General features: G+C 51.4%; 1 protein-coding gene across 6 annotated transcripts in view; it reads left to right on the top strand.

Moving 5' to 3' along the window:
* The window catches only part of micu1 (mitochondrial calcium uptake 1), a 142,629-nt gene that overhangs the window by 7,439 nt on the left and 123,004 nt on the right, over positions 1–12,186 (top strand). For all 6 annotated transcript variants that reach the window (XM_041891731.2, XM_041891814.1, XM_041891971.2 and 3 more), the window contains exons 2-3: positions 2,153–2,320; positions 4,066–4,249. In XM_041891731.2, the coding sequence (XP_041747665.1) occupies positions 2,154–2,320; positions 4,066–4,249 (351 nt within the window). In that variant the 5' untranslated portion in view covers position 2,153. The remainder of the gene's footprint in view (positions 1–2,152; positions 2,321–4,065; positions 4,250–12,186) is intronic.

The raw sequence follows: 12,186 nt of genomic DNA on the forward strand, positions 1-12,186 counted from the left end.
CTAAAGGTTTGGCTGCAATCCCAAATGGCTCCCTGTATAGTAAACTACTCTTCACCAGAGTCCTATGGGGAGCTATAGGGTACCATTGGGATGCATCCTTTCTTTTTATTTATTCATTAAAGTGATGATTCATTAAAGCCTCCGTGTAGCTCAGTTGGTAGAGCATGGCGCTTGCAACGCCAGGGTTGTGGGTTCAATTCCCATAGGGGGGCCAGTATGAAAAATGTATGCACTCACTGAACTGTAAGTCGCTCTGGATAAGAGCGTCTGCTAAAATGACTAAAATGTAAATGATGAGGAATCCAGGACGTTTTGTAAGCTATTGATTGGCCAGCAAAGGCAAAAGGGTTGGTAGCGTGTGTCAAATCAAATGTTATTTGTCACGTTTCGTCGACTAACAGTGAAATGCTTATTATTTACGGGCCCTTCCCAACAACGCAGAGAGAAAGAAAATAAAGAAATAACAGAAAGATAATAACACCAGGAATAAATCCACAATGAGTAACGATAACTTGGCTATATACAGTACATGGGGTACCAGTACTGAGTCCATGTGCAGGGGTACTAGATAGTTGAGGTAAACATTTACATATAGGTCGGGGTAAAAGTGACTGTAATAATAATCAGCATGTTTATTGTACATATAGGTAGGGGTAAAGTGACTAGGCAACAGGATAGCTGATGTCCAGAAACTATTTTCGGTCAAAGGAAATAGCAGAAACATTTAAATACAAAAACCGTTAAGATCAGTGCAACAAAAAAAAATACACAATAGCACAATTGATCAGGAGGCCATAAAACGGCCACATTCTTTTTAGAGGGTGTGTGTGTGTGTGTGTGTGTGTCTTGCTCTGCACGAAGTAACGACGGAGAGAGAGAGATCCCCAGTATAGAACACTATTGTCTTAAGCTTCTTTTAGATGGTTCATTTGTTTTTAGAGGAAACATTTCTAAATCCTAACCCCAGGGCGAAGCAGAGGCTTAGGGAGGACTGGGGGGAGACGGTGCTGCGTCGCAGTGCTAGGCCCAGAAGACTTGGTGCTCCATAGCATCTTCACAGGGGACTCAAAGTGTACACTAAGGCTAGATGACTTTATTTTTAGGTTGTATTATATGAATCTGTTCATTCTGGGGGGAGGTATGCCTGGGCTGTGGTGAGATGGGGATATGGTGTGTCGCAGTACTAGGTCCAGCACCATTGGCAGTTGGCACCTCTACGTCTATGCTTGGCACTCCACGTGGCTTTCAGACGCAAAGGACTCAGTGTCCGCTATGAATAGCCCACTTCATTGTTGACTGATTTTATTATATTAATAATGTGCCATTCATTTGACTACTCTCTGATGGGATTATGAGTGACAGTTACAACTCTCTGATGGGATTATGAGTGACAGTTACAACTCTCTGATGGGATTATGAGTGACAGTTACAACTCTCTGATGGGATTATGAGTGACAGTTACAACTCTCTGATGGGATTATGAGTGACAGTTACAACTCTCTGATGGGATTATGAGTGACAGTTACAACTCTCTGATGGGATTATGAGTGACAGTTACAACTCTCTGATGGGATTATGAGTGACAGTTACAACTCTCTGATGGGATTATGAGTGACAGTTACAACTCTCTGATGGGATTATGAGTGACAGTTACAACTCTCTGATGGGATTATGAGTGACAGTTACAACTCTCTGATGGGATTATGAGTGACAGTTACAACTCTCTGATGGGATTATGAGTGACAGTTACAACTCTCTGATGGGATTATGAGTGACAGTTACTACTCTCTGATGGGATTATGAGTGACAGTTACAACTCTCTGATGGGATTATGAGTGACAGTTACAACTCTCTGATGGGATTGTGAGTGACAGTTACAACTCTCTGATGGGATTATGAGTGACAGTTACAACTCTCTGATGGGATTATGTGTGAGAGTCTTTGGATGAGTGAAAGTTTAATATAGCTAGTCTGGGAATAGGATCTTCAGCGTAAAAATATATTCCCCCAAAAAATGTATTGTAAAGGCCTACCTTTCAGTTTCTGGTCCAAGACATTTTGATTATTGTTAAACATTTAACAATGTTACAAGTCACATCTCCATGTGAGAGAAATTCTTGCACCTCTCGTTTACATCTCTCTCTCTCTCCAGAATGTACCGCTTGCGGGCGTTGTCTGCGGTAGCGGTGGGTCTGGTGCAGTTGTCCCGCCGTTACCATGGTGAGGCTGTGAGGGGTGGAGCCAGTAAGAGGAGACTGATGCTAGCAGCTCTGGTGGGTGTGACCGGGGCCTCAGCCAGCGCTGGACTACTCTGGACCAGGTATGAAAACACACACACGTATGACCTGTGACCTCTTGACCTCTACACTATCTGATTATAACTCGAAGAAGGTGGAAGAGTTTCCTAGGGTTAGAGTGGTATTAAGTGGCTTTAGCAGTGGATACAGAGGAAGAGGAAGCAGTGGATACAGAGGAAGAGGATGAAAAGGATGATAGGTACTCCGGAAGTTTAGCTTTCCTCCATTTCCGCTCAGCTGCCCACAGCCCTGTTCTGTAAACTCGCAATGAGTCACTCAGCCACGGAGCAGAAGGGGAGGGCTGACCCGGCCGGGAGGAAAGGGGACAGAGTCATAGGATGAGGAGAGGGAGGAGAGTAGGGTCGAAGAGGCAGAATCAGGAGGGAGAAGGATTTAACAGAAGGGAGAGGTGACAGGATAGAAGAGGAGAGAGTAGTGGGAGAGAGAGAGAGCGAAGATTGCAACGGCGCATGACCATCTGGGTAGGGGCTGAGTGGTTAGGGTTGGAGGAAAGGGAGACAAAATAGGAAACAAAGTAGTGATCAGAGACCTGGAGGGGGGTTGCAGTGAGATTAGTAGGCGAACAGCCTCTAGTAAAGATGAGGTCAAGCGTATTGCCTGCCTTGTGAGTTGGAGGGGATTGGGAAAGGGTGAGGTCAAAAGAGGCAAGGAGGGGAAAGAGAGAGTTGTAAAGAAATTCATCGACGGCAGACGTCAGGAGGATGAAGTCGCCAAGTACGAAGAGCGGTGAGCCGTTGTCAGGAAATGAGCTTATCAAGGTGTCAAGCTCATTGAGGAATTCTCCAAGGGCACCTGGTGGGCAATACATGACAGCAATGTTAAGCTTGAGTGGACAAGTGACAGTGACAGCATGGAATTTAAATGAGGAGATGGAGAGGTGGAGAGGGAGAAAAATATAAAATCTCCAGTTAGCCCTGTGCCACCACCGCGGACTATGAGAGAACACATAGTCAGTTGAAGAGAGAGCAGCTGGTGTAGCAGTGTTCTCTGGGGTGATCCATGTCTCAGTCAGGGCCAAAAAGTCAAGGGCCTGAAGGGCAACATAGGCTGAGATGATCTCCGTGTTCTTGACTGCTTATCGGCAGTTCCAAAGACCCGGAACTCCACATGGGTTGTGCGCGCAGGGTCCACTAAATGAGAAGGGTTACAGCGTCTAAAGCCTACAGGGAGAGGTGTGAACAGGTAGTTAGCTCTCTCTCTCTCTCTCTCTCTCTCTCTCTCTCTCTCTCTCTCTCCCTCTCTCTCTCTCTCTCTCTCTCTCTCCTCTCCTCTCCCCCTCTCTCTCTCTCTCTCCTCTCCCTCTCTCTCTCTCTCTCTCTCTCTCTCTCTCTCTCACTCTCTCTCTCTCTCTCTCTCTCTCTCTCTCTCTCTCTCTCTCTCTCTCTCTCTCTCACTCTCTCCTCTCTCACTCTCTCTCTCTCTCTCTCTCTCTCTCTCTCTCTCTCTCACTCTCTCTCTCTCTCTCTCTCTCTCTCTCTCTCTCTCTCTCTCTCTCTCTCTCTCTCTCTCTATTCCACTCTTTCTCTCTTGCCTCTTTCTTTCTCTCTGCCTAAACATAGTGTTAGATTCTGCATGGGGAAATCGCAGGTAGTAGTGTAGAGTTAAACCCATTAGCCGCAGGGCATCTCACCACTACTACCATACTCCCTCACGTCTCCATCAAAACCAATGTCTGTGGGCTGAAAACAGAAAACGTTAGTTCCTTGTTTTAATCTGCTTCCTGTGTTTACTTCCTATGTAAACCCAGAGCCTACGCAGACGCTGGGCCGTCCGTCGAGCACGACGAACATCCCGAGGCAAAAGGGGCGGGGTTTGTAAAAGAGGCGGAGTCAGAGGCGGTGTCTGAGAGTTCGGTGGAGGCCAGCGATGGAGAGGAGGGCGAGGGGGGCGGGAAGATGAAGAAACCACGATCAGGATTCCGTGACCGCAAGGTAATCAAAAAACTATGACAACCCACAGCCATTCAATCAGTCCACACATACACACACACACACACAGAGGCATGCACACACACACACACACACACAGGCATGCATGCACACACACGCAGGCATGCACGCACACGTGTGTGTTGAGAAGTGGTGCCCATTTATTAGAACCTTTCCTCCCCAACTCTCTCCCTCCCTCACCCCTTCTCCCTCCCGATCCCTTGCTCATGTTCTGTTTTGAGAAGTGGTACCCATTGCTCTCCACTCCTCCTCATCTCTTCTCCTCTCCTCTCTCCACTCCTCTCTCCTCTCTTCTCTCCTCTCCTCTCTCCTCTCTTCTCTCCACTCCTCTCCACTCCTCCCCTCTATTCTCTCCACTCCTCTCTCCTCTCTTCTCTCCACTCCCCTCTCCTCTCTCCACTCCTCCCCTCTATTCTCTCCACTCCTCTCTCCACTCCTCCTCTCTCCACTCCTCCCCTCTCCTCTCTCCTCTCTTCTCTCCACTCCTCTCCACTCCTCCCCTCTATTCTCTCCACTCCTCTCTCCTCTCTTCTCTCCACTCCCCTCTCCTCTCTCCACTCCTCCCCTCTATTCTCTCCACTCCTCTCTCCACTCCTCCTCTCTCCACTCCTCCCCTCTCCACTCCTCCCCTCTCCTCTCTCCTCTCTCCACTCTCCTCCCCTCTCTTCTCTCCACTCTTCTCTCCACTCTTCTCTCCACTCTTCTCTCCACTCCTCTCTCCACTCCTCTCTCCACTCCTCTCTCCACTCCTCTCTACTCTCTTCTCTCCACTCTCTTCTCTCCACTCCTCCCCTCTCCTCACTCCACTCCTCCCCTCTCCTCTCTCCACTCCTCCCCTCTCCTCTCTCCACTCCTCTCTCCACTCCTCCCATCTCCACTCTTCTCTCCTCCCCTCTCTTCTCTCCACTCTTCTCTCCACTCCTCCCCTCTATTCTCTCCACTCCTCCCGTCTCTTCTCTCCACTCCTCCCGTCTCTTCTCTCCACTCCTCCCCTCTCCACTCCTCCCCTCTCTTCTCTCCACTCCTCCCCTCTCTTCTCTCCACTCCTCCCCTCTCTTCTCTCCTACTCCTCCCCTCTCTTCTCTCCACTCCTCCCCTCTCTTCTCTCCACTCCTCCCCTCTCTTCTCTCCACTCCTCCCTCTCTTCTCTCCCACTCCTTCCCTCTCCTCTCTCCACTCCTCCCCTCTCCACTCCTCCCCTCTCCACTCCTCCCCTCTCTTCTCTCCACTCCTCCCCTCTCTTCTCTCCACTCTTCTCTCCACTCTTCTCTCCACTCTTCTCTCCACTCTCTTTTCCTCTCTTTTCCTCTCTTTTCCTCTCTTTTCCTCTCTTTTCCTCTTTTCCTCTCTTTTCCTCTCTTTTCCTCTCTTTTCCTCTCTTTCTCCTCTCTTCTCCTCTCCACTCCTCTCTTGTTTAGTTGAGCTGGCATCAAATCAAATCCCCTCTTCACTGTGTGCGGCGCATGCGTGTTTCTCTCTCTTTTGTACGGCCCAACCTCGTTAACACACACACACACACGTTATTTAATTGATGGAACTTCTGGAACAGCGTGTTGAGTACTTCAAAATCAATATTCATCCAATCATGAGTCAGCGTCCGTATATTCTTATATGACAGAGTATTTTATTACAGATGCCCCCCGCCCAGAGCTAATCAACACGCACATCTCCACTCTTCTCTCCACTCTTCTCTCCACTCTTCTCTCCACTCTTCTCTCCACTCCTCTCTCACTCCTCTCTCTTCATCCTCTCTTCTCTCCTCTTCTCTCCTCATCCCCTCTATTCTCTCCACTCTCCCTCTCTTCTCTCCACTCTCTCTCCTCCCTCTCTATTCTCTCCACTCCTCTCTATTCTCTCCACTCCCTCTCTTCTCTCCTCTCCACTCCTCTCCTCCTCCCTCTATTCTCTCCACTCCTCTCTCCACTCTCCCTCTTTCTCTCCACTCCTCTCTCCACTCCTCCCCTCTATTCTCTCCACTCCTCTCTCCACTCCTCCTCTATTCTCTCCACTCTCTTCTCTCCTCCTCCTCTCTCCTCTCTCCACTCCTCCCCTCTCCTCTCCTCCCTCTCCACTCCTCCCTCTCTCCTCTCTTCTCTCCACTCCTCTCCTCCTCCCCTCTATTCTCTCCACTCCTCTCTCCCCTCTCTTCTCTCCACTCCCTCCCTCTCCTCTCTCCACTCCCTCCTCTCTTCTCTCTCCACTCCTCTCTCTCTCTCCTCTCTCCACTCCTCCCTCTCTCTCTCTCCTCTCTTCTCTCCACTCCTCTCCACTCCTCCCTCTCTTCTCTCCTCCTCTCTCCTCTCTTCTCCACTCCTCTCCTCTCCACTCCTCCTCTCTTCTCTCCTCTCCTCTCTCCACTCCTCCTCTCTCTCCTCCCTCTCCACTCCTCCCTCTCCTCTCTCCACTCTTCTCTCCTCTTCTCTCCTCTCTCCACTCCTCTCTCCACTCCTCTCTCCTCCTCTCTCCACTCCTCTCTACTCTCTTCTCTCCACTCTCTTCTCTCCCCTCCTCCCCTCTCCTCTCTCCTCCTCTCTCCACTCCTCCCATCTCACTCTTCTCTCCCTCCCCATCTTCTCTCCACTCTTCTCTCCTCCTCCCTCTATTCTCTCCACTCCTCCCTCTCTTCCTCTCCACTCTCTCCCTCTCTTCTCTCCACTCTCCCCTCCTCCTCCCCTCTCTTCTCTCCACTCCTCCCTCTCTTCTCTCCACTCCTCCCCTCTCTTCTCTCCACTCCTCCCTCTCTTCTCTCCACTCCTCCCTCTCTTCTCACCCTCCTCCTCTCTCCTCCTCCCCTCTCTTCTCTCCTCCTCCCTCTCTTCTCTCCACTCTTCTCTCACTCTTCTCTCCTCCTCTTTTCTCTCTCTTTTCCTCTTTTTCTCTCTTTTCCTCTCTTTTCCTCTCTTTTCCTCTCTTTTCCTCTCTTTTCTCTTCTCCTCTCTTCTCCTCTCCACTCCTCTCTCTGTTTAGTTGAGCTGGCATCAAATCAAATCCCCTCTTCACTTGTGTGGCGCATGCGTGTTTCTCTCTCTCTTTTATCGGCCCAACCTCGTTAACACACACACACCCCGTTATTTAATTGATGGGACGTCTGGAACAGCGTGTTGAGTACTTCAAAATCAATATTCATCCAATCTGAGTCAGCGTCCAGTATATTCTTATATGACAGAGTATTTTTTACAGATGCCCCGCCCAGAGCTAATCAACACGCACATCTCCTCTTCTCTCCACTCTTCTCGCCACTCTTCTCTCCACTCCTCTCTCCACTCTTCTCTCCACTCTTCTCTCCACTCTTCTCTCCACTCTTCTCTCCACTCTTCTCTCCTCCTCTCTCCCTCTCTCTCCTATCTCCTCTCCTCTCTCCACTCCTTTCTCCTCTCTTCTCTCCACACTCTCTTCTCTCCACTCTCTTCTCTCCACTCTCTACTCTCTCCTCTCCTCTCTCCTCCTCCCTCTCTCTCTCTCTCCTCCCCTCTCCTCTCTCCACTCCTCCCCTCTCCTCTCTCCACTCCTCCCCTCTCCACTCTTCTCTCCACTCTTCTCTCCACTCCTCCCCTCTATTCTCTCCACTCCTCTCCTCTCTTCTCTCCACTCTCTTCTCTCCACTCCCCTCTCTTCTCTCCTCTCTCCACTCCTCCCCTCTCTTCTCTCCTCTCTCCACTCCTCCCCTCTCTTCTCTCCTCTCTCCACTCCTCCCCTCTCTTCTCTCCTCTCTCTCCTCTCCCTCTCTTCCTCACTCCTCTCTCCACTCTCTCCTCTCTTCTCTCCTCCTCTCTCCTACTCCCCTCTCCTCTCTCCATCCTCCCCTCTCCTCTCTCCACTCCTCCCCTCTCCTCTCTCCACTCCTCTCTCACTCCTCCCCTCTATTCTCTCCACTCCTCTCTCCTCTCTTCTCTCCACTCTTCTCTCCTCTCTTCTCTCCTCTCTTCTCTCCACTCTTCTCTCCACTCTTCTCTCCACTCTCTTCTCTCCTCTCTTCTCTCACTCTCTTCTCTCCACTCTCTTCTCTCCTCTCTTCTCTCCACTCTCTTCTCTCCTCCTCCCTCTCCTTTCTCCTCTCCTCTCCTCTCTCCTCCTCTCCTCTCTCCTCCTCCTCTCTTCTCTCCCTCTTTTTCTCTCTTTCTCACTCTTCTCTCCTACTCTTTTCTCCACTCTTCTCTCACTCTTTACTCTCCATCACTCCCCTCTCTTCTCTCCACTCCTCCCTCTGTTCTCTCCACTCCTCCCTCTCTTCTCTCCCTCCTCCTCTCTTCTCTCCACTCCTCCATCTCTTTCTCTTCTCTCCTCTCTCTTTCCTCTTCTCATCTCATCTCTTCTCTCTATCACTCTTTCTCCATCTCTCTCTCTCCATCTTCTTCCTCCTCTTTCTCCTCTCTCTCTTCTCTCACTCCTCTCCTCTCTTCTCTCCACTCTTCTCTCCTCTCTCTCTCTCTCTCTCCACTCCTCTTCTCTCACTCCTCTTCTTCTTCTCTCTTCTCCTCTCTCTCTCCTCTCTTTCACTCTCTCTTCTCTCTCACTCCTCCCTCTTCTCTCCTCCTCCTCTCTTCTCTCCACTCTCTCTCCTCTTCCCTCTATTCTCTCCTCCTCCTCTCCCTCTCTTCTCTCCTCTCCTCCCCTCCTCCTCCTCTATTCTCTCCTCCTCTTCTCTCCACTCCTCCCTCTTTCTCTCCACTCCTCTCCCTCCTCCCTCTCTTCTCTCTCCTCTCTCCACTCCTCCCCTCTATTCTCTCCTCTCTTCTCTCCACTCCTCCCTCTCTCTCTCTCTCCCCTCTCTCTCCTCTCCTCTCTCCTCTTCTCCTCCTTCTCCTCCTCTCCCCCTCTCTCCTCTCTCCTCTTCTCTCCCTCTCCCTCCTCTCTCCTCTCCCTCCTCTCCTCCCTCCTCCTCTCCCTCTCCTCTCTCCTCCTCTTCTCTTTCTCCATCCTCTCTTCTCTCTTCCTCCTCCCTCCTCTCTCCTTCCTCTCTTCCACTCCTCTCTTCTTCCTCTCCTCTCTTCTCTCCACCCTCTTCTCTCTCTCCTCTCTTCTCTCCTCCTCCCTCTCACTCTCTCCACTCCTCTCTCTTCTCTCCTCCTCCTCTCTTCTCTCCTCCTCTCCCTCTCCTCTCTCCACTCATCCCTCTCTTCTCTCCTCCTCCCCTCTCCTCCCCTCTCCACTCCTCCCCTCTCCTCTCCTCTCTCCACTCCTCCCTCTCTTCTCTCCACTCCTCCCCTCTCTTCTCTCCCTCCTCCCTCTCCTCTCTCCTCCTCCCCTCCTCTCTCCTCCTCCCCTCTCCACTCCTCCCCTCTCCTCCTCCTCTCTCTCCTCCCTCTCCCTCCTCCTCTCCTCCTCCCCTCTCCCTCCTCCCTCTCTTCTCTCCACTCCTCCCCTCTCTTCTCTCCACTCTTCTCTCCACTCTTCTCTCCACTCTCTTTTCCTCTCTTTTCCTCTCTTTTCCTCTCTTTTCCTCTCTTTTCCTCTCTTTTCCTCTCTTTTCCTCTCTTTTCCTCTCCACTCCTCTCTTGTTTAGTTGAGCTGGCATCAAATCAAATCCCCTCTTCACTGTGTGCGGCGCATGCGTGTTTCTCTCTCTTTTGTACGGCCCAACCTCGTTAACACACACACACGTTATTTAATTGATGGAACGTCTGGAACAGCGTGTTGAGTACTTCAAAATCAATATTCATCCAATCATGAGTCAGCGTCCGTATATTCTTATATGACAGAGTATTTTTTTACAGATGCCCCCCGCCCAGAGCTAATCAACACGCACATCTCCACTCTTCTCTCCACTCTTCTCTCCACTCTTCTCTCCACTCTTCTCTCCACTCTTCTCTCCACTCTTCTCTCCACTCTTCTCTCCACTCCTCTCTCCACTCCTCTCTCCACTCCTCTCTCCACTCCTTTCTCCTCTCTTCTCTCCACTCTCTTCTCTCCACTCTCTTCTCTCCCTCTCTTCTTCTCCCTCTCCTCTCTCACTCTCCCTTCCTCTCTCCCTCCTCCTCTCTTTCTCCTCTCCCCTCTCCTCTCTTCTCTCCTCTTCTCTCCACTCTTCTCTCCACTCTTCTCTCCTCTTCTCTCCACTCCTCTCTCCACTCCTCTCTCCACTCCTCTCTCCACTCCTTTCTCCTCTCTTCTCTCCACTCTCTTCTCTCCACTCTCTTCTCTCCACTCTCTTCTCTCCCCTCTCCTCTCTCCACTCCTCCCCTCTCCTCTCTCCACTCCTCCCCTCTCCTCTCTCCACTCCTCCCCTCTCCTCTCTCCACTCCTCCCCTCTCCACTCTTCTCTCCACTCTTCTCTCCACTCCTCCTCTCTATTCTCTCCCTCCTCTCCTCTCTCTCTCTCACTCTCTTCTCTCCACTCCCTCTCTTCTCTCCTCTCTCCTCCTCCCCTCTCTTCTCTCCTCTCTCCTCCTCCCTCTCTTCTCTCCTCTCTCCCTCCTCCCTCTCTTCTCTCCTCTCTCTCACTCCTCCCTCTCTTCTCTCCTCTCCTCTCTCCACTCCTCTCTCCTCTCTTCCTCTCCTCTCTCCTCTCCTCTCCTCTCTCATCTCTCCCTCTCCTCTCTCCACTCCTCCCTCTCTCCTCTCTCCATCTCCTCTCTCTCCTCCCCTCTATTCCTCTCCCTCTCTCTCCTCTCTCTTCTCTCCACTCTTCTCTCCACTCTTCTCTCCTCTCTTCTCTCCACTCTTCTCTCCACTCTTCTCTCCTCTCTCTTCTCTCCACTCTCTTCTCTCCACTCTCTTCTCTCCACTCCTCCCCTCTCCCTTCTCCACTCCTCCCCTCTCCCCTCTCCACTCCTCCCCTCTCCCCTCCTCCCCTCTCTTCTCTCCACTCTTTTCTCCACTCTTTTCTCCACTCTTCTCTCCACTCTTTTCTCCACTCTTCTCTCCACTCTTCTCTCCACTCCTCCCCTCTATTCTCTCCACTCCTCCCCTCTCTTCTCTCCACTCCTCCCCTCTCTTCTCTCCACTCCTCCCCTCTCTTCTCTCCACTCCTCCCTCTCTTCTCTCCACTCTTCTCTCCACTCATCCCCTCTATTCTCTCCACTCCTCCCCTCTATTCTCTCCACTCCTCTCTCCTCTTATCTCCACTCTCTTCTCTCCACTCCTCCCCTCTCTTCTCTCCACTCCTCTCCACTCTTCTCTCCACTCTTCTCTCCACTCCTCCCCTCTATTCTCTCCACTCCTCTCCTCTATTCTCTCCACTTCTCTCTCCTCTCTTCTCTCCACTCTTCTTCTCTCCACTCCTCCCCTCTCTTCTCTCCACTCTCTTCTCTCCACTCCTCCCCTCTCCCCTCTCCACTCCTCCCCTCTCCACTCCTCCCCTCTCTTCTCTCCACTCTTCTCTCCACTCCTCCCCTCTATTCTCTCCACTCCTCTCCTCTATTACTTCTCTCTCCTTCTTCTCTCCACTCTTCTCCTCCTCTCTTCTCTCCTCCTCCCTCTCTTCTCTCCTCTCTTCCTCCACTCCTCCTTCTCTACTCCTCCCTCTTTCTCTCCACTCCTATCCCTCTCTTCTCTCCTCTCCCATCTCCTCTCCTCCTCCCTCTATTCTCTCCATCTCTCTCTCCTCCCCTCTATTCTCTCCCTCTCTCTCTCCCTCTTTCTCTCCTCTCTCTCCCTCCTCCCTCTATTCTCTCCCTCTCTTCTCTCCCTCCTCCCCTTCCTCTCTCCACTCCTCCTCTCCTCTCTCCACTCCTCCCTCTCCACTCCTCCCTCTCCACTCCTCCCCCTCTCCATCCTCTCCTCTTCTCTCCACTCCTCTCCTCTTCTCTCCTCCTCCCCTCTCCTCTCTCACTCCTCCTCTCCTCCTCCATCCTCCCCTCTCACTCCTCCCCTCTCTTCTCTCCACTCCTCCCTCTCTTCTCTCCTCCCTCTCTTCTCTCCTCTCTCCTCCTCCCACTCCTCTCTCCACTCCTCCCCTCTCTTCTCTCCACTCCTCTCTT

This window comes from Coregonus clupeaformis, chromosome 1 (assembly GCF_020615455.1).
Source record: "Coregonus clupeaformis isolate EN_2021a chromosome 1, ASM2061545v1, whole genome shotgun sequence".
Classification (NCBI taxonomy): Eukaryota; Metazoa; Chordata; class Actinopteri; order Salmoniformes; family Salmonidae; genus Coregonus; species Coregonus clupeaformis.